Consider the following 25087-nt stretch of genomic DNA (forward strand, 5'->3'; position numbering starts at 1 on the left):
CAACTCAAAGTGTAACCTCCTACACCAGCATCACCTGGGAACTAAGAATGGACTCCCAAACCCGACCTAGACCTACTAAATCAGTTCTATCTGCATATGTAACTCACGTGCACATCAGAGCTTGAAAAGCACTAGATCAGAAGATTCCTCTCTAGGAAATGTGACCGGTGCCAAGGTAATAACCCACATATACTGACATTCAAAGGCTTCCCCCTCACTCCACAAATGAAGCCCAGCAATTGAGCTGCCACCTACACAAGCCTTCCAATCAGTTTCTTCATGTTTCATTTTCAAATAGCAACAGGCAGCCAAGGATCCCCCGTCATTTCAAGAATGCCTTTAACTAACATAAAAGACAGAAGCTAAAATCAAACAAAAATCAACACATCCTCAAGAGGGAAATGATGTTAGGAACAAAAGAAAAATACTTTAAAATCCCGTAATTATTATCTTCAGAGAGTTAGAAAATATTATATCCATGAAAGAAACATGATGCAACAAAAAGAAACATTAAGAGAACAAAAAACAAATCTCCCAGAAATTAAAAATATGGTTAGAGAAATGTAAAATTTCAACAGAAAATCTGGAAGGTAAAACTGAGGCAATCTCCCTGGTAACAGAAGAAAAAGACAAAAGGGAAACTAAGAGAGAACAAAGAAACCTAAAGGATCAGTCCAGGAGATGCAATATCTAAGTTACAACAGACTGTCCTAGAGAAAGATAAAAAAAAACAGAGAAGATGAAATTATCAAATACATGCTACAAGAAAAATGAAGGAGTGCCTGAGTAGCTCAGTTGGTTAAGCATCAACTCTTGATTTTGGCTCAGGTCATGATGATCTCACGGTTCATGACAGAGCCCCACTCCCCTCTCCAGCCCAGGGCTTTGCACTGAGGGCAGGGAGGCTGCTTGAGGTTTCTGTCTCTCTCTCTGCCCCTCCCCTGCTCACACTCACTCTCTCAAAATAAATTAACACTAAAAAAAAGAAGAAAGAAAAATGAAGAGCAATTTTCTTCAAAAATGAAGAAAAAATAACCAATGAACCAATGCTTCAAAATCCTGAAGGAGAATTACTTCCAACCTAAAATTCCATTATCTTCAAACTAGAATTAACTGTGAGGGTACAATAAAGGCGCTGGTGGACAAGCAAAATCTCAGTAAATTTACCATCAACACACTTTTCTTATGAAGCCACCAATTTATGTGTTTCACAAAAAAGAGAGTAACCCAACAAAGAGAAAAATGGGATCTAGGAAATAGAGGTTCCATTTGACAAGAGAATTTTCAGGATGATAATGTAAGAAAATCCCAGGATCCTCACTGTTCAGCAGACCTTGAAAGGTGACTGAGAAGTCCTCCAAGAAATATAATATAATTAACTGAATAACTGATGTGCTCCAAAATAACATGCAACTGTGAGGGTGAAAACGAGCTAACGACAAGTATATAGAAAACTAAGCAAATGAACAACAAGGAAATTATAAACCCCAAGAAAAGCAGAGTTTTGTGCCAAAAAATATAAACCTAGTAGAGTACAAGGCTTATCTGTAATAATATTTAAGCAGTCATAATGCAAACAAATAGCCCTTCATCAAAAAATTGTGATGGGGCGCCTGGGTAGCTCAGTCAGTTGAGCGTCCAACTTAGGCTTAGGTCACGATCTAACAGTTCGTGAGTTCAAGCCCCACGTCGGGCTCTGTGCTGACAGTTCAGAGCCTGGAGCCTGCTTGGGATTCTGTGTCTCCCTCTCTCTCTGCCCCTCCCTGGCTCTTGCTCTCTCAAAAATAAACTTAAAAAAAACAAAAAACCAAAAAAAACTGTGATGTTGGGAGAATGGAGAACTAAATCCTCATCTTCCATAGAAGTCAATACATAGTACCTAAAATGGTACACAATCCACTGACAGCAGCATAGGAATGCCAAGAATGGAGCTGGAAACACAACACTATGAGATAGTAGTGTGCATGAGAGCTCAGGCTCTGACCCAACCATTTCTCAACTGTAAAACAGGAACAGAGCCCACTCACAGTGCTATGGTTAAATACAATACTGTGTAGAATGCACTGAACAGAGCCTTAAACATTAGTCCCTATGTGAAGCACCTAACATTGTGAACTTTCACCCATGCAGCATTTTAAAAATACAGTTGTGTGGCCCCCACCCCAGACCCAGTGGGTGGGAATCTCCACAGGTGTTTCTGACAGTCATCGGTGTGGAAACTGATGCAACAGATAAATGGAGACAAAAACTTACTGAACCTCTAGGGAGATGACCTATTCATCTGCACCTCCCACCCCAAACCCTCATTCAAATCCTAAGCCTCTATTCACCACCCCATCTGCTGGCTCTTGACTTTCATGTATTATTTCAAATTCAACTTGTTTAAAACTCAACATTCATTTCCCTCTTCTGGCTATAATTTCTATGAACTGTGCCACACCACTTGCCTAGTAAGTTCACAAAACTGAAAATGGTTACATTTAACTTCTTTTGTCATTTAATTCCCCTTTTCAGGCTCCCCAAATGTACTTGTTGCTATCTTCTTCATTCTCACTTTCCACTCTTACCATCCTACATTTAAACTACCACAACCACCGAGAATCTGGCTTCTCTGCCTTTGAACCTGCTCCTTTCCATATATTCTAGACAGTGCTGGCAGATCACCTTTTCCTAAAGCGTTATCTTGGTGACTTTATTCCCAAGACATGACCTTCAGTGGCTCTCTCCTGCTTACGACATAGAATCCAAACCTCTAAGTAGTTTTAATATAGTAGAAAAGCACTGTACCAGAATTCAAGACAGCAGGATATGAACTCCTTCCCTGCCATTTATTAGTTATAAGACCACAGGCACCATTATCCTTCTTAGGGTCCTTATCTACACAAGTTGAACTAATTCAACACTTACTGAACACTTACTATAAAGCCTATCACAGGATTACGTGCTTGAAACTGGAAGAGTTGGTTGAGATTTTTTATCTATGACAGTTAATGCCAGATTCTTAATATACTTTGGCCCACATCCTCTACCAGTCATTATTCCCTAGTACGTAAATCTTCCAATCTTTCACTTCCTTTTTCCCCAGACTTTGGTCTTGCCATTTCCCCACCTTCCTTCCCCCATCCTCTTCTATCCAAATAATACCTCTCCCAGAACGCCCAACTGAAATCCCTTCTCTTCCACCAGGCCTTGCCAACACTATCCACCTCATTTGACCAGTAATTACTTGCTACTTTATGTTTTCTCTTGTGCAGTTATTTGACTCTTGCATCATTTATTTAATGTTTATGTACTAAAATCTTGCATGCCTGATTTGATTTAAAGTTCCTTGAAAAGTCTATACCCTCATTAGTATCTACATTCCCTGTGTCCAATATCAGACTTTACCTACAGCCAAGAATAGTCTTGATTTATCAAACTCTAATGAATTTCCAACAGTAACCAAGTTACCCCACCATAGAACCATCAATGTTACTCACCACTTTACTTTGCATGTCTGTGTATTCCATTCCACAATGTGTTTATCATCTGAACAACTATATAAACAGCCATTGTCTTGATGCCACTGTATGCAATTGACCTTGTTGTCATGTCCACCACTCTAAAGGTCAAAAAAAAAATTAAAAGAAGAAACTCGTCTTATAGAACATAATTACACCCTGGAATCATTACAAAGAGTTAACAAAAAAGACAGGCGTTAACCTAACCAAAAACACCCTACCCTGCATCTATCCATTTCCAACATCAAAAATGAGACAAATCAGCTATAAATACATCAAATGTTAATTTTCCCTTCTCTGCTTCCCTTCTATGTTTTTACACACTTCCACATCATAAGTCAAAGAATGCTAGTCCTAAATGCCACTTGCTTTTCACAAGAATGCCAGCACTAAGGCAAGATAAAATACTTCATGTACAGTGGCAGAAAGTTTGTGACACTTGAGTGAACTAGTAAAGTCAAATCTTGGAGTTTAAAGTCAGTACTTCAGGTAAAAACCACATCTAATCAAAACTATCCTTGAAAATCCCTTTTTTAAAAACTATCAAAACCATCTCAATAAAGAAATCACTGTTTCTTGAAGTAAACACAAAATATCTCCTTGTGTTAAGGAAAATACGATACGAACAAGACTTTAACATACTCAGCATAGCAAGATGCTCATTCACTTAGAGGCACACAGGAATGGAGACATCAACTGGGGAAGAGCAAGTTCAACTCTCCCACCCACCTCACACACATTCTGGGACAAACTTATTCGGCAGAATAAGGTGCGAAATCATCTACACTGTAAGCAATTGTGACTTTCACTCTACTTGAATTCACATCAATTAAACGAATACATGAATCAACATCACGTACATATGTAAGCTAAGGATAAAACTCAAAATCACTACTTCTATTACATAGATTCTTCCTACCTCAAAAGAAAAATAGTTTTAAATGTTAAGTTCAAAGGCATCTGGGTGGCCTAGTCGGTTAAATGGCTGACTCTTGATTTTGGCTCAGGTCATGATCTCACAGTTTGTGGGATCGAGCCCCACGTCAGGCTCCACAGGCTCTACGCTGACAGCACAGACAGAGCCTGCTTGGGATTCTCTCCTTCTCTTTCTGCCCTTCCCCTGCTCATGCACACAAACCTTCTCTCTCAAAATAAACTTTAAATAAATAAATGTTAAGTTCAGATACTTCCCTTCGCTAATATGAGCTATCCACTCAAAGAACTAAATCCTGTATCATAGGATCCTATATCATAGACACATACACAAAGAACTGAATAAAAAAAAACATGCACAGATAAATTCCACTGAAAGAATTTAGTAAGAAAATAAAACTTTCAGGGACACCTGGGTGGTGCACTCAGTTAAGTGTCTGACTCTTGATCTCGTCTCAGGTCATGATATCACATTTCATGAGTTCAAGCCCCACTTTGGGCTCTGTGCTGATGAACGGAGCCTGGTTGGGATTGTCTCTCCTTCTCTCTGCCTATCCCCTGCTTGTTCTCTCTCTCCCTCAAAATAAATAAACATCAAAAAAAATTTTTTTAAAGAAAATAAAATTTTCAAAAGTAGTAATCCAAGAGATACAAAGCAAAACAAAGTAACATTTTCAGTCTGTCCATCTAGCAATTTGCTTATTAGCATTGTAATACCCATAGTGGTAGGGTTGCAGAAAAAAATAGCACTATCATACATTGATAGGAGCTAGTATGCCCTTTTGAAAAACAATCTAGCAACTGTACATTTGTTCATTCACTTACATATTCAATAAACATTTACACAATACCAATTATATGCCAGGCACTGCACTAGGCCAATACAATATACTATTACATCTAAATCCCAATAAAAGCATGCAAGATAGGTTATAGAATACCCATTTAAGAAATGAGAAGACAAACTACTTATCCATGACCACATAACTAGAAGGATTCAACCTCAGGACAGACTAGGTCCAAAGCCTGATCCCTTTCTATTTCACCATATCATCCCAACACTCTTTACTCTGACCTCCTTGGTTACTATTTAATAAACTCATTCCCTATTAAAGACTTATGTATAGAGGCGCCTGGGTGGCGCAGTCGGTTAAGCGTCCGACTTCAGCCAGGTCACAATCTCGCGGTCCATGAGTTCGAGCCCCGCGTCGGGCTCTGGGCTGATGGCTCAGAGCCTGGAGCCTGTTTCCCATTCTGTGTCTCCCTCTCTCTCTGCCCCTCCCCCGTTCATGCTCTGTCTCTCTCTGTCCCAAAAAATAAATAAATGTTAAAAAAAAAAAAATTAAAAAAAAAAAAAAAGATTTATGTATAGAGGCTCCTGGGTGACTTGGTCAGTTTAACTTCTGACTCTTGATTTTGGCTCAGGTCATGATCTCACGGTTCACGGGATCGAGCCCTGCCATCAGGCTCTGCACTGACAGCATGGAGCCTGCCTGGGATTCTCTGTCTCCCTCTCTCTCTGCCCCTCCCTCCACTACACACGCATACACTCTCTCTCTGAAAAATAAAGTTTAAAAAAAAGATTTATGTATAATCCCATGAAATACCAAAATGATCTAAAAAGGAGTTCTAGGCTCCATCAGCATTATGTCCACGACCACAGTAACTGAGTAAAGCAACTATCACACTGCACAGACGGCTAGGTACCTGCTCATCACAAGACTGATAAAATCAAAGGATGGGCTCCCAACTACAGTGGGGTAAAAGCCTACACAAAGATCACACTTGACTTGGAGAAGAGGGAGGAAATAAGGGAGATTCCCTTCTTACTAATTATACCTCTAAATAATTTGTTTTACAGTTGTTTTTATAATCTTTAATATGAAAGTAAGTAACATACTTTTAAATGCAGACTTAAAATCAGACAAAATGTTTTATCTATCAAATCAGCTAGGTTTCTGTTAATGTTATTGCTGGTTTTTTTTTTTTAATGTTTTAAGTATTTATTTTGAGACAGACAGACAGCACAAGTTGGGGAGGGGTAGAGAGGGTGAGAGAGGATCTCAAGCAGGCTCCATGCTGCCAGTGCAGAGCCCAGATGTGGGGTCTAAACTCACGAAACCATGAGATCATAACCTAAGCTGAAACCACAAGTGAGACACTTAACTGAGCCGCCCCAGGTGGCCCAATGTTATTGCTGTTTTAATGGGAATATTCAATGGTGGAAATAATGCTACTGGAATACAGGTACAGTCTTTTCATTGCTGACATAAGTAAAATTAGAAGAATGCTTCTAGAAAAATATTTGTATACTATGCCTAAAATGTCTTAACATTAAAACACTCTGCTCAGGGCGCCTGGGTGGCGCAGTCGGTTAAGCGTCCGACTTCAGCCAGGTCATGATCTCGTGGTCCAGGAGTTCGAGCCCCACGTCGGGCTCTGGGCTGATGGCTCGGAGCCTGGAGCCAGTTTCCGATTCTGTGTCTCCCTCTCTCTCTGCCCCTCCCCCGTTCATGCTCTGTCTCTCTCTGTCCCAAAAATAAATAAACGTTGAAAAAAAAAAAAAAAAAAAAAAAAGAGCCTGAATTTTAAAAAAAAAAAACACTCTGCTCATTACTTACAGGTAATTTTGGGAATGGAATCCATGTAAACAGATAAAAAAAATGTGTAACAACAACAACAAATTAGAAGCCACCTTAACAGTAATAGCTAAACTGCCAAGGGACTATCCAATTTAGTGGGATTTTAGGCAGTCACTGAAAATGTTTATAACTAGTTCTTGAAAAATACGAAAATGTTGTAATTGATTTAAAATTTTTTAATGTTCATTAATTTTTTTGAGAGAAGAGAGGACAAGCAGAGGAGGGGCAGAGAGAGAGAGAGACACAGAATCTAAAGCAGGCTCCAGGCTCTGAGCTGTCAGTGAAGAGCCCAATGCAGGGCTGGAACTCAGGAACTGTGAGACCATTAACCTGAGCTGAAGTCAGACACTTAACCGACTAAGCCCTGCTCATGTTGTAATTTAATGGAAAATATCAGGATACGAAATAAGTAAGAACTGTATTTCTTAAACATGTACATAAAGAAATGCACAATCTATTAAATCTCTCTCAGTGGTAGATATAAGAGTAATTTTTTTTTCTCTTTTCGACGTAATGTAGTTCCAAATTATCTATGGAGCATGTTACTTAAAAGAGAAAACAGGAGGGGCGCCTGAGTAGCTCAGTTGGTTAAGCATCTGACTTCGGCTCAGGTCATGATCTCACAGTTTGTGGGTTTGAGCCCCACATCAGGCTCTGTGCTGATAGCTCAAAGCCTGGAGCCTGCCTCAGATTCTGTGTCTCCCTCTCTCTCTGATCGTGTTGTCTCTCTCTCTCTCTCTCTCTCAAAAATAAATAAACATCAAAAAAATTTTTAAAAAGAGAAAACAGTAGGGTGCCTGGGTGGCTCAGTCTGTTAAGCATCCAACTCTTGATTTCAGCTCAGGTCATGATCATTCATGGTCATGAGTTCAAGCCCCTTAACCATGCTCAGCATGGAGCCTGGTTAAGAGATTCTCATTCGCTTTCTCTCTCTCTCTCTTTAAAAAAAAAAAAAAAAAAAAAAACTAAAATAAAAGAGAAAACAGGGGTGTCTGGGTGGCTAAGTCCATTAAGCATCTGACTGTTGATATCAGCTCAGGTTCATGAAGCTCAAGTCAGGTTCTGGACTAACAGCAGGGAGCCTGCTTGGGATTCTCTCTCCCTCGGTCTCTGCCCTTCCCCCACATGCACACACACTCTCATACTCTCTCAAAATAATTAAACTTTAGAAAAAAAAACTTAGATTAAAAAGAGAAAAAACACTGCTTGATTCACATATACAGAAAGCATTCCTAAAGAAAAAGTTCAGCAAACACTAAAAACATAATGTAGTAGATAATGTCTGAAACAAATCATTCTAAGTTAAATCACTGTCCTGTAGTATATATTTGCTCTGTGATACTGGGGCTAGGACTCCAAACCACATTCTTGCTTTGCCAGCTGCATGGCCAGTAGGCTCCACCAATAAGGGGTGCTAGAGGGAGACAAGGCTGGAGGAAGAACAAGGGACCTGTTCCTTCCTGTCTTCTAGTGTATATCAGCCCAGACTATCTTTACCCCAACAAGGCAATGCTTCTGGCAGCAGCTGAACCCAATATGCAATTTTTCCAACCCCCGGAATAGTCTCCTCCCCTCCTTTCAGAGACACTAGCAGTCAGCTAGAGCTCTGTCCTCAGAGGTCTGGACCTCAAGTCCATGGGGCCACTCCTCCTCAAGAGACAGCAGCATAGAAAGCAATACCTGTTCCTTAAAGGTCTGAGTTGCAGCAATAATCCCACTTCCTCCTTTGTTCTCTGGCCCTGGAAGTGGTGAGCTCTTTCCTGCAGTCACTGTGATACCTTGAACTTATTACCTCTATTTTAAACCTCATCAAAAGTTCTTCGTATTCTGACATATAATGAAGATTACATTACCTGTCACAGCTATTAGCAAATATCACTATACACAATTTTAAATGTGGGGGCAGAAATATGTGCCTATAGTACAGATCCTATAGCATTATCCTGAACTGTTGTTTTTAATAAATCTCTAATAGTTTCCCCACCATCTTTTATATACAATATATGTCTGTGCACATACAAATATCTATACTTACTATCAATTTACTGTGTAATTCTCCTTTTACTGTACTGTATAATAAAATACTACCAACTGCTGTACCAAGAGCCAACAAGTCAATCTGGTTACTCGGTCCTATAGCTTCTGATTTCCTTTTTTTCCTCTGGGGACTTTCCTGGGGGGGGGGGGGGGGGGGGGAGGGAAGAAAAAAAGAAAAAACAATTATGTATTTCAATACAAGACATCATTAACGGATAAATGCAAATGCCCACTAGACAACAAATGAAATGACTGCTACCAAAAGACACTTTAAAGACAGGGGTGGGGGAATTCACTCTCAAATGCTTTCTTTCTATTTAGGAAAAAAAAAAAAAACCCTACTCCAATGAAAAGAAGAGCTTGTTATGTCTCAGTCCCTGCCTCCTACCTCTCTGGAAGGGAGGGAGCAAAGACAACATGGTATGCTCTTGGTATTCTCTTAAAAGATCCATGCAGCCTCACTGCTGCTTCCACTTCTCAGAAATGAACCACTCCTGATAGGTCCAAGGGAAGCCTCCACTCCCAAGCAGCGATTATAGACCCAAGCAACCAACACTTTCCCTTTTCCTCTCATCTTTCCTTTGAGTTCTACCTTCATTCCCAGGACGGGAGTCCAATGTTTTTATAAACACACATTTATTTCGGTTTCAGTCAAAAAGAAAAATCATTGTAACTAATAGCTCACACTAGAAGTTGCTCTAGTGTGTGAGAATTAGGGTTAGTCAGAAAAGTTCCATGCAGTCTTGGTGATCCTAATGACTTAAGAGGCCCAAGTTTCAATCTAATGTCTAATGCCACAAGACTTCTTTGATTTACTTCAAAAATAATACAGCTCCCATATGCCAAAAACAATCAATGATCACATCACATCAAAGTATATTTATAATGCTGAAAATTTACTATTTCAGAGCTTCTCTTCCATATGTTTTTTTAAATTAAAGCTTGCCAGCCTGTACTTTAGCATGAAGTGCTGAGAAAGCCATTCTTTTAATATAAAACATTGTTTTAATATAAACCACTAACCCTGGAAAAAGAACAGATTCTCAATAGTGCAAGATCTTTGCTCTAGAGCAAAAACAACAGAAAATTTGCCCCCAAAGCCACCAACATAAACTATGATGTTACAAATACATAAAAAATATCAAGGAGGAGATTTATACAGCATTTTCCATTTTTTTGAGTTTTCTTATGGGGCTGTTACATTTGAAGAATTTTATTCATTTGAACACTTAGGTCACAAAAAGTAAAAAGATTTAACAAAAAATAAATTTTTATATATAGAAAAAAATACACATTTTGCAAGTCCTGAGGAAATGTACCCACGTTAATAAACCCCAAAGAGAAGTTACAATTAAAAGCCAAACTATAAAAGTCTGATGGTCTTATCAGTAATTTAATTTGCTTAAAACATTGAAACCTTAGTACAAGCAAGGTCCTATGTCCCACCTTCAGTTAAACAAATGTCTAAAGCCAAGTCTGAATGATCCCACAAGGCAGATGTGGTTTCTGCACAAGGTTATAAACACAAACACCTATTTCAGGCAAGGGCAGTGGGGGAAAGTATACCAACCTCCTACTACACTTCATCAGAAAACTCTTCTCTGAAAGATTCTAGAACTTATTTCTCCAACTCTTGGTTTTCCCAAATCAAATCAAAATTATCCACACTGAGGTTTCTAATGTGTGAAACATATGCTGGTCCAAATATGTATATGTGTTTTTGGAAATACGAATTTGCACTAAAAAGCACAAAGAAATTTTAGAAATTAAACATTAACATATTCAAAGCCCTAATTTCCCCATCAACAAAATCTGTATTTTGGGGAGAAGCAAGCAGAGACAAGTGGAGGAGCATCCACAGAACCTATGCCCAATTTTGAGGATTACTGGTCTAAACCTAAATAATAACACAAGTAACACATCTCAAAGAACTACTGACTCATGCATATTTTCTCTGAGTTGACGATCTTTTTAAAAATCACTTCCAAGTTAGCAGGATGAGCATGTCTGAACAAGTCAACCAGATAAGCTTAGGTAAGCAATGTGCATTTTAGTGAAATCTACTATTTTAAATACTACCCCATTACCAAATATTTCTGAAACCAAGAATTTAAAGCTAATATTTATAGATTATGATAGACCTTTGTCAGCATTTTCTTTCTGAACCTGTTGCTCCTGTGATCAAAAACTTCAATGATTCCCCAGAGAACAGTAAATCAATATAAACAACTTGTATTCAAAAGTATCTGCAATTTGCCTCCAACCCACCTTTTCCAACCTTATTTCTAATTCCATCTTTACATTACACCAATCACTAACACTTTCCCATTTTGCTTCTGCTTTTCCCTGAACCTGGAGGGGTCTTTTCCTGCTCACCTCAATTTTTACCTGGTTAAAAATCTATCCATGCTTCAAGGTCCACCTCAACTCTCATCTCTCCACAAAAATCTCTTCTTTCCCTTAAGGCACACATCATACTGTGCTCTGCATTACAGACACTGCACATCTGAATTGTCCGTTTCTTCCCTGATGTCTCAGTCATACTCAGTTTTACTTCCTCTAAAGTGCCTAACGCAATGTCATGTGCACACTCATTATTTACATATAATTAAATAAAGTAATGAAAAGGGTAGGCTACTTTAATTCATATTTGTGATTGGAAAATTGGGAGTTCCTGGAGGTACCAGGAGTGAAGCCCAAAAAAAATGTGATTTCTTACAGAGTCTTTTTCAATGTTGAAAGTCTGACTGAGCTAAACAATAAAGAGCAGCACCAATCTGAAAAAGTTTATCAGCATTTGATCCAAAAGGCAATCAAAAGGCTGGGTGAGAGTGTCACCAACATATGTGCAGGATTTACAAAATCAAGACAGGGCAGATGTGAAAAACAGAGGAAAAAAGCACATCCATTGATGAGAAGTCTGAATTTGACCAATTAAGCAATGACTTTTTAGACTGAGATCCCAGAGTAAGAAGAGTTTACATGGACAGCCAGTACACACACTCATAAAAATACATATATATAAGTGAAACAAGTTCCACAAAAACCATATCCTTTCCCAAGCAAAACACACTCTGATGGTCTATTTCATTTAACACTATCACAACCCACTAATCTGTCTCACAATCCACTAATGGATCAAAACTATTTTTGAAAAATTCTGACCTCCAGACACCAAAAATTATGCCAAAGTTTCAAGTTTCATTCTGCAATTAGTCTCCTACACCTCTTCTTGGCCTATCTTATCATCATTTCTCTGGCAAATGTTTAGGTTTCATAGATAACAGTGAACAAAATGTGTGCATTTTACATATAATTACATACAGTCTTTATATCAAAAACACTTAAATTCTAATACACAGGAACTTCTATTCCTGTCAACAGGATCTAATCTGCAAACTTTACCTTGTTTTCAAGTTCAAATACTGGAAAGACCCTAAGATAGAGCATCATGCAGGAACACAACCAGACTGTATTACATCTCCAAGGGATGAGAATGGGAATACTCAGCTCAGATTCTTGCTAAAAACATTCTTAATGCTACTGTGCTTGCCCTGTCTCATGGCTGAAATCCATGTGTTTCGTTCAACAAGTACTAAGCTGCGTGAGACCATTTTAACTGCAGTGACAGCAAAGGAGCATAAACACATTTCCTGTGGTAGCTAACAGTCGACAAGGCCTGTTTCTTCAGAGCTGTACATCAGCTAGGGAAGGAAAAGTAGAGAAGTTTGAGAGATTTAAGGGGGTAATGAAATACCAGGGTCAGTTACTAGGTGGCTCAGCCACTTCCTCCGTGGCTTTGGCATAACATCTCCGTCTCAGTTTACACACATACACCTGAGGAGCTGTAAAAACAGCCATCTGTCAATAGTCCATCAGTCTGTCTGCTTGCACTTTGCTTATCCTCATTAGAGGTCCTCTTCCCCCAGGCCCCATCAACCAAATGAAATGCTCAGCTATATAACATGTACAAAAACCCTCCAAACACTACTGTGGCATGTGAAGTATTAGAATCATTCTGTGACCAAGAACAAGAAACAGCAATCCGATTTTTCTAAACATTTACGAAGTACTGCTTTAATTCTTGTTACCCAAGCAACCCAGCACCAACTCATTTTTCTCCACTCAGTAGTAATGCCACCAAACTTTGTCTTTGGGTGGCAAATTGCCAATCACTGAACCAGATACAAGATACCATTACAAAATGATTTACAGAGGAATGTTAGCAGTAAATAGTAAAATGAGCCCATAGAGAATGCTAACTGAAGCATTCAATAACAATTAACATTTACTGAGCACTTACTACAGCAGTCATATAATTCTCTGAAGACTGAAAGGTGTGTGGCATAATCTCCACTTCAGGTTTGAGTGCCAAAAACGTTAACATGCTGGGAACACTGGCTTCAGAATAACATCCATTTCAAGCCTCATACTCTAATCCTCAAAGATGGGAAATAGAAGGGTTTAAGATGAGAACATCTTAAAACTTAAGTGACAAAGATCATAACCCAGGGGCCTGGGAGCAGAGACTGAAGCAGCTGCTATAAATCACTAATCATTTTCTAGCTTTAAAAAATTATGTGACTTTATTTTACCCCAAAATATGTGTGCGCATTCAAGAAAACTGCTTCTCCCCTATCATCTTCAAGTAAAATTGATGTTCTAGAAGGATACATCTCCAATATGACAAAGACTGGATGTCTCTACATTCCTCCAAGTTCTCAATTCTGTGACTCAAGATCTAGGGTTACCGCGTGAGAAAAGTGGACAAGGAGTCAGAGTACCTCAACTCTGGTGGCCACAATCTCTTCTTTGGTTATTAAAGCTTCAGTGAAGTCACTTGAATTTTCTTAGTTCTGATTCTGTTCTTAAAAATCTTATTTCAAAACATTTCACAAAGTTATGTGGCTAAAACAAGAGCATACAGATAAAAGGATACTGAAGCCTACAAAAACTTTTAAGTAGCCAAACTCTCATTTTTCAATTAAGCCTTCCAAACTAGTGACTTGCTCAATGTGACAAAAGCCAAATTTGAGTTGAGTCCTGGGTATGAAACCAAATTCAGATATTTTTCTATATCAGACTGGTATACATAACCTAAAACTATGACTTTCAACAGGAAATTTGTAACTAGGCCAAAGTTTTATTCCTGAGGCACAGAATGTGACTTAAGTCAACAGAAAATCAAAGGGGGGTGAGGCAAAGAGGGATGGGGGCAGGCAACAAACTTCTGCCAACCTAATATTAACTATTTGTTGTAGATAATGGAGAACTAAGCCCTAAATACCTGAGTTCTATTTCTGTTTTTGGTTTTTTGCAAGTTGCTTAATTTTCCAGAGCCTCAGTTTCTTCTTCACAAGACAAAAAGTTAATCTTTCCCTGCCAGGACTAACCATACAAACATGAGATATCAATAATGACCAGTGGTTGTAGCACTTACATTATTCTAAATACTTATGTGTTATTAAACATGTTCACCTTCACAACCATTCTATGAGGTGGGTATTATCACCCCTGTTTTACCAATGATGAATCAGAGGTATAAAAACTACTGAATTACTATGAAGCCAAACCTAGATTAAATGTAAGCAGTAGAGCTTGGATCCATGCATCCAATCATTGTTCCAGATTTTCCCTCAGCATCAATATTGTCATCTCTTTATAGAACTGTTAAGATAGAAACATAGAAAATAATTTTGAAAAGGAAAATTATGCAGATTGCTCTAACTTTAACAATGACGTCTATGATTTTTTTTAAGAGTCTAAGTTCACCTTAAGAGCCCCAAAAAGGTTTCTTTTAATAATCAACTAAAGTCACTTCATCTAGAAACTATGAAAAGCTATCTTAAGATCTGAAAAATATCTAAATATACTCATCCAAAGCATAGTTAGATGTACCCCTACTTTCAACCTAAAAATTTAGCAGAAAGCTCCCCACGGTAGTCAGATGGAGTTAAAACTCTGTCTTAAATACTAGCTTTTGAAGTTTTACCCATAGTGTCAGCTAAACACGATACCTGAGGCTTCCAAATCACATTAGAATGATTCCGTTTGACTACTCTATACCTGTAGTATCCACGTGCATGTGAGTTAGAGCAGACGTCGTCTAGTGACTAAACAGTGAGTGGCATCTTACCTGAGATGGGGCCCTAACAGTGAAAAGCCTTCCCTAACTCGGCAGTGCCCCATCTAAAAAAACTTCACCTGGATTGACATTCATTAAATTAAACCGGCCACTTCACTTTACCTCCACATCCTATAGCAGACTTCAGACTTGGTTTAAAAAGGGTGTATAAAGGGGAAATTGAGATGTTAAAAAATAAAAAAGCATATAGTTTCAAAATACTGAGAATGGAAACAAACCTGGGAAAGTCAAGAGTTTCAAGAGTGAGAGTCCCACACACTGGACGTGGAAGAGAACACGTGGTGAGCTGCACCCAAGGGTTGGGGCGGGGGGGGGGGGGGAAGGGGGGGTGTCCGGAAGCAAGGAAACAGACTCACTCATTCCAATCGCCTAAGGCAAAGCCGATGAACTAGAGGAATCGGAAAAGAACAGTACAGTCCCAAGGAGGGACTCTGTCAAAAGCCAAGACACTGAAGAGCACATGTTGATGCGAGAGGCTTGGCAGAAGCAAGCCGCCCTGGGGGACCGGGGGCCTATGCGAACATGGCGGCCCCGACGACAGCGGGGAGCGGGGCACAGACCGCATGGAGTCAGTCGGTGGGACTCCAGTCAACGGCCCATCGGCTCCAGCCGCGCCCTCTTTCGCTACCCTGCGAACAGGCCGCACACGAGACTGGCGAAGTGGATGGAGTCCGCGCCGCCGCCGCCACGCTCTGTGCCTCCTCGCCCCGGGCCTCGCAGGGCCGCGCGAGCTGCCGGGCCACGCGCCGTGGGGCCGAGGGTGCACTGAGGCCGAGCCCGGGCGGACGCCCGCCCCCCGCCGTCCCGCCTGCTTTACCTTGGCCTGCAGCCGCGCTGGCGCCCAGGCCAGGCAGGTGCAGGTACCGCTGAGGTGCGCGGAAGGCACGTACTCTTGGTGCAGCCTATTGTTGGCTGTCTCCCACACTCGCAACTGACCGTCGGCAGACGCCAAAGCGAAGTAGGCCTGGTTCAGCGGGGAGAAGGCGCAAGGAACCCCTGCCGGGGACAGGGGGTCTGCAACACCACGGCCGCCCGCCGCCATTGCTGCCCTGGCTCCGCGGCAGCCACGTGTTCGTCTGTGCGCGTGCGCACCGGCGCGGGGCGGGGCCTGGAGGGAGGAAGTCGGGAGGAGGGAGCGTAGACAGCCGAGGGAGCGGCTCCTCGCGTCTTGAGCAAGCGTTGGGCGGACCCAGCCTGTGGACGGTGGCCCGGAGGGCCCAAGGCTAACTTATACTGCGGGGGGAGGGGACTGTGGAGGGACGTGACCGCAGACTGGAGAGCGGGACATTTCTTTTCAAAAAAAAAGAAAGAAAGAAAAAGGTTTGGGTTTGTTGGTTTTTTAAATTATAACATGATTGAACTCAATGTTTAGAAGAAATAATCACATAACTCCATGATTGTGACATTTGTTTTCATTTTTTCTTATCCACTTCCACGCTATAATTATGTGCACACATAACACACGTAATTTATTCAGACATCATAGTGTAAAAGTAATGGTAGGAGCTGCTTATTTCGTCAGGATTAATCCCGTGTTACTACATCAAATAGACAATTGGTAATGACTCCAGAATGTTTCAACAAATCAATGCATTCTAATTCAAGAAATGCCAGATATTATTCAGCCCACACAGCTTATTGCCTAGCGGTAAAGACAAAAAACACCACCTTCAGGGATATAGGAGGACTCTGAAGCTTTACAAACAGGGAGTGCCAAGGTAACATTTGCGTTTTAGATTATTTGGAATAACAAACAGATCTACATTTCTTAAAAGGCCTCCTGGCCTCTGGATGGAGATGTTAGAGGGGCAAGAATGAAAACAGACACACAATACAGAAGGACACTGGTGGGCTGGACTCAGATGAAAGCAGTAAAGGTGGGGAGAATGACCAAATTCCACATGTAATCTGAAATTAGAGCCAACCAGGTTTGCTAAATGATTGCGAAGGGTAAGAAAAAGACAGGTGAAAGATGATTCTAAGGCCTGAACAAACTACTAAATGGTGATTCCATCAGCTGGGTTGGGGAAACGGGTTTGGTTGGAGTGGAAATCAAGACTTCTGTTTTGGACAGTTAAGTATGATATGCCTATTGTACCTCCAAATAGAGTTGTTCAGGAGGAGCTGGCTATAAGAGATCACAGAGATAGAAGTTTGGATGCATTAGCATACAAATGCTTTTTGAAACTGTGGGACTAGTCAGAGCATTTTGGGTATAAGTGCAGATAGAAAAGAAAACTTAGCCCCAAAATGTGCCAACCTTCAGAGGTCAGGAAGAGGAGGAAGATCCAGCAAAGAAGATGAAGAATGGGTAACAGGTAGGATGAAAGCCCAAGAGAATGAAATGCCCTGAAAACCAAATCTTTATAAGGATTTAGGAAGCAAAACTGATCAAAAACATGTCAAAGATTGTAAGATGAAGACTGAAAACGAACCAGGATTTGGCAAGATCAAGGGCATTGGTGACTTTTCAAAAACAGTTGAGGGGTGCCTGGCCCAGAAGGTAGAGCATGCAACTCTTGATCTCGGGGTTATGAGTGCAAGCCCCACGTTGGGTGTGAAAACTACTTTAAAATAAAATCTTAAAAAAAAAAAAATCCAATAGGGGCACCTGGGTAGCTCAGTCAGTTAGGCATCAGACTTGGGGGCTAGGGTCATGATCTCACGGTTCGTGAGTTAGAGCCCCACTTTAAGTGAGTTTGAGCCCTGCATCTGGTGAGCACAAGTCCCACTTGGGTGAGCCCCGCTTCTCTCTCTCTCCCTCTCAGCCCCTTGTGGAATTCTCTCTCTCCCCGTCTCTCTGCCCCTCGCTCACTTGTGCCCTCTCTCTCTCTCTCTCTCTCTCTCTCTCTCTCTCAAAAACAAAACAAAAGCATTTGGGGTGGGAGACTTAGTGTAGAGGGTGAGAAAGAAAAAAGGAGGTGAGAAAGTGCAGAAAAGGGATTTTCAGAAACGTTTTCTAGGACTTTGTTGTAAAGGAGCATATATGAATCTGTATGAAGAAAAGTCTGAGCTAGAGTTATAGATTAGTTAGTCACAAATATACAAGTAAAAATAAAAGCTTGTTGTGCACTCACCATATGTCAGGTACTATGCTAAGTATTTTGTGTGCATTAATCCATTCAGACCTCACAACAACCCTAGGAAGTAGAAACCATGAATATCTCCATTTTTCAGGTAACAAAACTGAGGTATAGAGCTGAGCAGTAAAGGAGGAGTTGGATTTCTAACTAAGCCATCTTTGAGTATAGACAATTTGACCCAATGAGACTATATAAAACTCAGGTCGATGACCCTTCAATACCCAAAATATCATTCATTGACCTCCTCCTTTTCAATGATCCTGGCCTCTACCTTACTTACTCTCATGGTCTCAGACCTTATCATTACAATAGCTGCACCCCCTTCCTAATCTCAATTTTCCCACACCACTCTCTAACCATTAACTCCTATCTTTCCGGAAGGCTTGCTCCCTCCAGCTCCTTAATGGCTGCTCCTTCCTCTTAATTTATATTTTTATATATTTTTAATTTTAAAAAGTTTTTAAATGTTTATTTTTGAGAGAGAGAGAGAGACAGAGTGCGAGCAGGGTAGGGGCAGAGAGAGGAGACACAGAATCTGAAACAGGCTCCAAGCTCCAAAAGCAGGCTCCAGGCTCCGAGCTGTCAGAACAGAGCCTGACATGGGGGTCAAACCCATGAACCATGAGATCATGACCTGAGCAGAAGTCAGATGCTTAACCAACTGAGCCACCCAGTTGCCCCCTTAATTTATCTTAAAGTCTACGATTACAACCCTCAAATCCCTTGCCTCTTTCCCACATCATAGTCCTTCCGTGGTAAAACTGCAAACCTGGTAAAACCTAACTCTTCCCCCCAAAGCAGCTGAAAGTAACTAGAGAAAAGTCACAGCCACCTATTATGACTCTTATGCACTTTAAATTCATGGTCACAAGCTTCACATGGGAAGTCAATGCTGCCAGGTTCTCAATTGTTCCCGAGTCCATTCACACTTCCACTCTCCTAGACACTAATTCTTATCTTCTCCTACCATCTCAAAGCTCCATCCTCCTCGCTCTCAGTGGATGACTTTGCTTCTATTTTTTGAGAAAATAGAAGCAATCACAAGAGAACTTCCACAAGCTTCCAGTACTACAAACTCTAACTGACCTGTGCTCTGTCACTCCTAGCACTATGGATGAATTGTCCATGCTCCTAGCAGAGGCTACCCCTCCACATAAGTTATAGATCTCATTATTCCGAAACGTCTTTCAGCTCTCTACCAGCATTAATCTTACTTCTCAACTTAATCCTTCTCATCAACATATAAACATGCTGTTATTTCTTTCTTCCTAAAAAATAAAATTCCCTTTACCTCACTTCCCCCAAAGGCACTGTCCCAATCTTTTCTTTCCTTAAAAAAAAAAAAAAGTAATCTAATTTTCTTAATCTCTCTCCTCTGATTTCTCTCCTCTAACGGGATTTTCATTTCAACCCATCACTATGCCAAAATTCTCAGTAAGGGCACAGTAACCTCTACATTGCTAAATATGTGTCCATTGTAAGTCTGAATCTCATATGACTTATCATCAGCATGCTTGTCTTCCGTGGCATCACACCCTTCTGGCTTCCTCTTGCTTCTCTGGCTCCCCTTCTCTGTCTTCTCTCCTGGATCTTCCTTATCTCCCACTCTCTAACATCAGAGTGCCTTGGGGCACTTCTTTACCTGGGCATGTGACTTTCCAGAATAAAGAGTACATTTCCCAGCTTTCTTTGCAAACTGTGAGACCATGTGACTATAGGCCAGTACAAAATGTCCTTAAAGTGACAGGGGTTGCTATTATTCATTGCTTTTTTTCCTTCTTAATTACTGGAACTCAAATATGATGGCCAAAAGTTAGAGCATCCATGATGGAGTTTGAGGAGAAAACGACATGCTAAGAATAGCAGAGCAGCAAGATAGAAGGATCTAGAAACCCTGAAGCATGATATACACTCTGGGCCACCTTGCCTGGACTTCTTTTACACAAGAGAAAATTAAACTACCCTGCTATTTAAACTACAGTATTTTGGGTTATGTCATATGCAGCCGAACCTAATTGTGCTCATTCTGTTATATCCTTTGCCTCAGCTGATGATACCATCAACTATCCAGTTAGCCACTGGAGAAAGTCAGAAAGCCACCTGTTACCCAGTCCCACATCTCACTTCTACCCAAACACATATACATATCTGATCAATCATCAGATCCTATTTTATCTCTTAAATAATTCTCCATTCAATTTCCTCATCTCCATCCAATTCTACCACTTCTGTTCTTATCTGAGCCTTATATCTCCCACTGGAACTGCCACTACTGCTTGTATTAGACTCCCTTTCTCCACGCTGGTCTCAGTGGTACGATCTTTGTAGATTATTAACCTGGCCATTCCACTTCTCCACTTGAAACCCTCCACAAGCTTGCTGGCACCTACAGAAGAAACTCTATGCTGTTTAATATATATGGATTACAAGACAATCTGTAATCTGGTCCCTGTCACCCTCCCCAATATCATCATTCACTGTGGATGGTCTCAAACATCACTAAACCCTGACCTGCTTCCGGTTTCCTGCCCTTATCATTCTTGTTATAGGTCCTGCTCTTTTGCTCTGCCTGTAATTTAAGCTCTTCTAATCCTCTCTCTGCCCCAATTCCAGGCCTTCATTGAACTTACTAACAATTCAACTTTTAACTAATTCTTTTTATCCTACAAAGTGATAGATCCTATCAGTCTCTAATCCTTAACAGAATATTTGCAAATCTAGTCAACAATATATAAAAAAGATTAAAGACCATGATCAAATGGGATTTATCCCAGGAACATAAGGTTGGCTTAACATTCAAAAATCAATAACTGTAACATACCATGTTAACAGAATAAAGGATTAAAAATGCATGATAATCTTGAAAGATAAAGAAAAACATTTTTTGATAAAGAAAAAGATTTTAACAGAATCCAACACCGATTGATAATTAAAAAAAAAAACTTTTAACAAAGTAGGGACAGAAGGGAATATCCTCAATCTGATAAAGGGAATCTACAAAAAACCTATAGCTCACTTCATACTTAATGATGAAAGATTGATGCTTTCCTCCTAAGATTGAAAACAAGTTAATTCTGTCCATTCTGACCAATTCTATTCAATATTTACTGAAGGTTCCACCTATTGCAATAAAGTTAATAATAATAATAATAATAATAATAATCATAATAATACCATCCAAATTGGAGAGGAAAGAATAAAAGTTTTTTTTTTATTTTTAAAAAAAAATTTTTTTTTCAACGTTTATTTATTTTTGGGACAGAGAGAGACAGAGCATGACGGGTGAGGGGCAGAGAGAGAGGGAGACACAGAATGGGAAACAGGCTCCAGGCTCTGAGCCATCAGCCCAGAGCCCGACGCGGGGCTCGAACTCACGGACCACGAGATCGTGACCTGGCTGAAGTCGGACGCTTAACCGACTGCACCACCCAGGCACCCCTAGAATAAAAGTATTTTTATTCACAGATGACTTATAGAAAATTGTGAAGAATCCTCAAAAAATTCTAAAACTAATAAATCAATGTAGCAAGGTCTCAAGATACAAGATCCATATAAAAATCAATTGTATGTCTACATTCTATCAATAGACAATCAATATTAAATTGAGAATGACTCCATTTGCAATAGCAACAGAAAAAATACCTGGGGGGAAAATGAACAAAAGTTCAAGACTTGTATTCTAAAAAGTATAAAACATTGCTGAGAAAACTTAAAGAAGACCTAAATAAAGGGAAGGATGTTGCATATTCATGAACTGATAAACACAATATTGTCCAGATAGTAATTGTACTCAGTTCGCTCTGTAAATTCAATAATCCCTACAAAAATCTTATCAGGAATATTTTAATGTTTATTTATTTATTTAGAGAGAGTGTGCATGCAGAAGGAGCAGAGAGAGAGAGGGTGAGAGAGAGAGAGAGAGAGAGAGAGAGAGAGAGAATCCTAAGCAGGCTCCACACCTCCAGCACAGAGCCTGACACAGGGCTTGAACTCACAACCACTAGATCATGACCTGAGCTGAACCCGAGAGTTGGACACTTAACCGACTGAGCTGCCCAAGTGCTCCTTAGCTGGACTTTTTGTAGAAATTGGTAAATTAATCCTTATATGGAAATGCAAAGTGAAGCAATTATCTAAAAGAAAAACAAATTGGCGTACTCCTACTACCTGATTTCAAAATTTACAATAAAGCTACAATATCGAGACAGTGTAAGAACTTTTAAGATGTACTCTCTTAGCAACTTACAAATATGCAACGTAATATTAACTATTGTCACCATGTTGTACATTACATCCTCAGGATTTATTTATTTTATATCTAGAAGTTTGTATCTTTTGACCTCCTTCAATTGACTCCTTCAATTTCTTTTTTTTTTTTAATATTTTTTTTTCAACGTTTATTTATTTTGGGGACAGAGAGAGACAGAGCATGAACGGGGGAGGGGCAGAGAGAGAGGGAGACACAGAATCGGAAACAGGCTCCAGGCTCTGAGCCATCAGCCCAGAGCCTGACGCGGGGCTCGAACTCCCGGACCGCGAGATCGTGACCTGGCTGAAGTCGGACGCTTAACCGACTGCGCCACCCAGGCGCCCCAATTTCTAATACACAACAGTATATCCTAGAGGAGTTTTACAGAATCCAGATTCAAGTTCAGCAGCAACAGGGGGAAACACATGAAAAAGCAAGAGAAAAGCAGTTATATTCTCAGATTTAGATACTTTATGTTTTGCTAAAAATCAGTTTTAAAAAAATCATGAACTTAAGCAGTTCTAGTAAAAGCTAAGTACATGTAAAGATACGGAATAAAACATACAACTATTAAATATATTTGGACAATATTTACATGCTGAATTATTTAGTATAGGCACCTAGGTATCAGGGCTGCTGTTTTTCTCATTTCCTACTTTCTTCAATCATTTATTCAACAAATATTTATTGAAGGCACATTGAGTTCCAGGCACTATGACAGGCAATGGAATTATAATGATGAGTTAGACACAACCCTCTCCACAATCTTATCCTCTAACTTCAGAAATGGTAAATAAACAGTGATCTTATTCAATCTGACATGCACCATGCAGGGTTTGGTCTAAAGACAGGATATATACCAGGAACACATAGGAGAGTCACTTCTCCCAGTGTTTTGGAGTTATTATAAGCCACCATTCTGGTGAGGTTGATATCTGAAGGATGAGGGAAAATTATACAAAAGAGAGGAAAGAAGCACACTCAAAGAGGTAGAGGAGAACATTGGTGGAATTAGAACTGATGGTCTAATTCGACTTGAGATTTTAAGATGTTAGCCATCAGCCACAGTACTTCTTGAAAGCTATTTGGACTTTAAAGTAATTGCTTGACTAAATGACACTGGCCTTATAAATATGAGTTGATGATGCCTCATATTGTCAGAGAATAGTTTCAGAGTACAGGCTGACAGTTTCCTAGGGAAGACGGAAGGAAAGGGAAAAGGATAGTCAAAAACAGAAAGGCACGCATAGTGACTTTTTGCAGCTTAAATGCTCTGAAAGATCATCAATTAATAAGGATTAATTGTATTTTTCAACATATGTTAATGTATTTCATTAGATGTGTGTAGGACAAAGATTTATAACATCGCGTCTTATTCAAATAATAAAAGGGGGTGCTATTTGCTTTTTACAGTTTATGTTAGAAATCAAAGATATGTAAACTTATTTCCCATATTCTGTCATTATATCTTCTTCTTTCCAAGCCCTACTCCTTCTGAAATAACAGCCAAATACAATTTAATCATCTTTAAGAGATAATAAAGCAGGAATGATAATTTTTTTTTAATTTTTTTTTTCAACGTTTATTTATTTTTGGGACAGAGAGAGACAGAGCATGAACGGGGGAGGGGTAGAGAGAGAGAGGGAGACACAGAATCGGAAACAGGCTCCAGGCTCCGAGCCATCAGCCCAGAGCCCGACGCGGGGCTCCAACTCACGGACCGCGAGATCGTGACCTGGCTGAAGTCGGACGCTTAACCGACTGCGCCACCCAGGCGCCCCAGGAATGATAAATTTTAAAACCATCAGTAGGGCTTAGGATTCAGACAGTTCCAACCCAGGCCCTCATTTGGGAGTAATAATAAAAAGATTTCTTAAAATCATAGAAACTTTCTTAAAAAACATAGGTGGGTGCCTGGGCGGCTCAGTCAGTTGAGCGTCCAACTCTTGATTTTGGCTCAGGTCATGATCCCAGGGTCATGGGATGGAGAGCGGTAAGTGGGGCTCTGCACTGAGTGTGGGGCCTGCTTGGGATTCTCTCTCTCCCTCTGCCCTTCTCCCTCCCCACCCCCCTACTCTCTCTCTCTCTCAACAAACAAACAAAACAAGAAAACTTCCTTAAAACCAAATCAAAACAAACAAACAAATCAAAAACAGAAGTGAGACGAACAGTTGGGGTGGAGGGTCAGAGCAGTTTCTTTATTCATTTTTAGGACTGAAAGAGAGAAACCTGATAATGGGGTTTGTGGTGGCTGATGTTTTAGAAAGCACAGTTTAGAAAGTTTTAATTTGTCTTCAAAATCAACAAAAAGACTTCTTTTATCAAACTGAAACTGAATTCATAGCCTTTTGAGCATATTTTGACTTGAATTCTAAATTCAATTGTACTGTTGACCAGTTTTTGGGAAGGGGTGTTACAGTACAAAGAGCGTGGACTGCTGAAGCAGACTGACCTAGGTCAGAAACCCTGTCATGCCGCTTGTCAGCTTTGGGACCTTG

General features: G+C 40.1%; 1 protein-coding gene across 2 annotated transcripts in view; it reads right to left on the reverse strand.

Annotated features, from left to right (window-relative positions):
- WDR43 (WD repeat domain 43) overlaps positions 1–16340 on the reverse strand; it is a 47062-nt gene extending 30722 nt beyond the window's left edge. Inside the window, exons 1-3 of one of the 2 annotated variants that reach the window (XM_047852665.1) lie at positions 16075–16340; positions 9111–9248; positions 3480–3601 (exon numbers count right to left, since the gene is read on the reverse strand). In XM_047852665.1, coding sequence (XP_047708621.1) covers positions 3480–3601; positions 9111–9248; positions 16075–16299 — 485 coding nt within the window. In that variant the 5' untranslated portion in view covers positions 16300–16340. Of the gene's footprint in view, positions 1–3479; positions 3602–9110; positions 9249–13415; positions 13592–16074 lie in introns of those variants that run through there. The other variant, XM_047852666.1, reaches the window with a different exon arrangement.
- Between the last annotated feature and the right edge of the window lie 8747 nt (positions 16341–25087).

Source organism: Prionailurus viverrinus, chromosome A3 (assembly GCF_022837055.1).
Source record: "Prionailurus viverrinus isolate Anna chromosome A3, UM_Priviv_1.0, whole genome shotgun sequence".
In the NCBI taxonomy this organism is placed as follows: domain Eukaryota; kingdom Metazoa; phylum Chordata; class Mammalia; order Carnivora; family Felidae; genus Prionailurus; species Prionailurus viverrinus.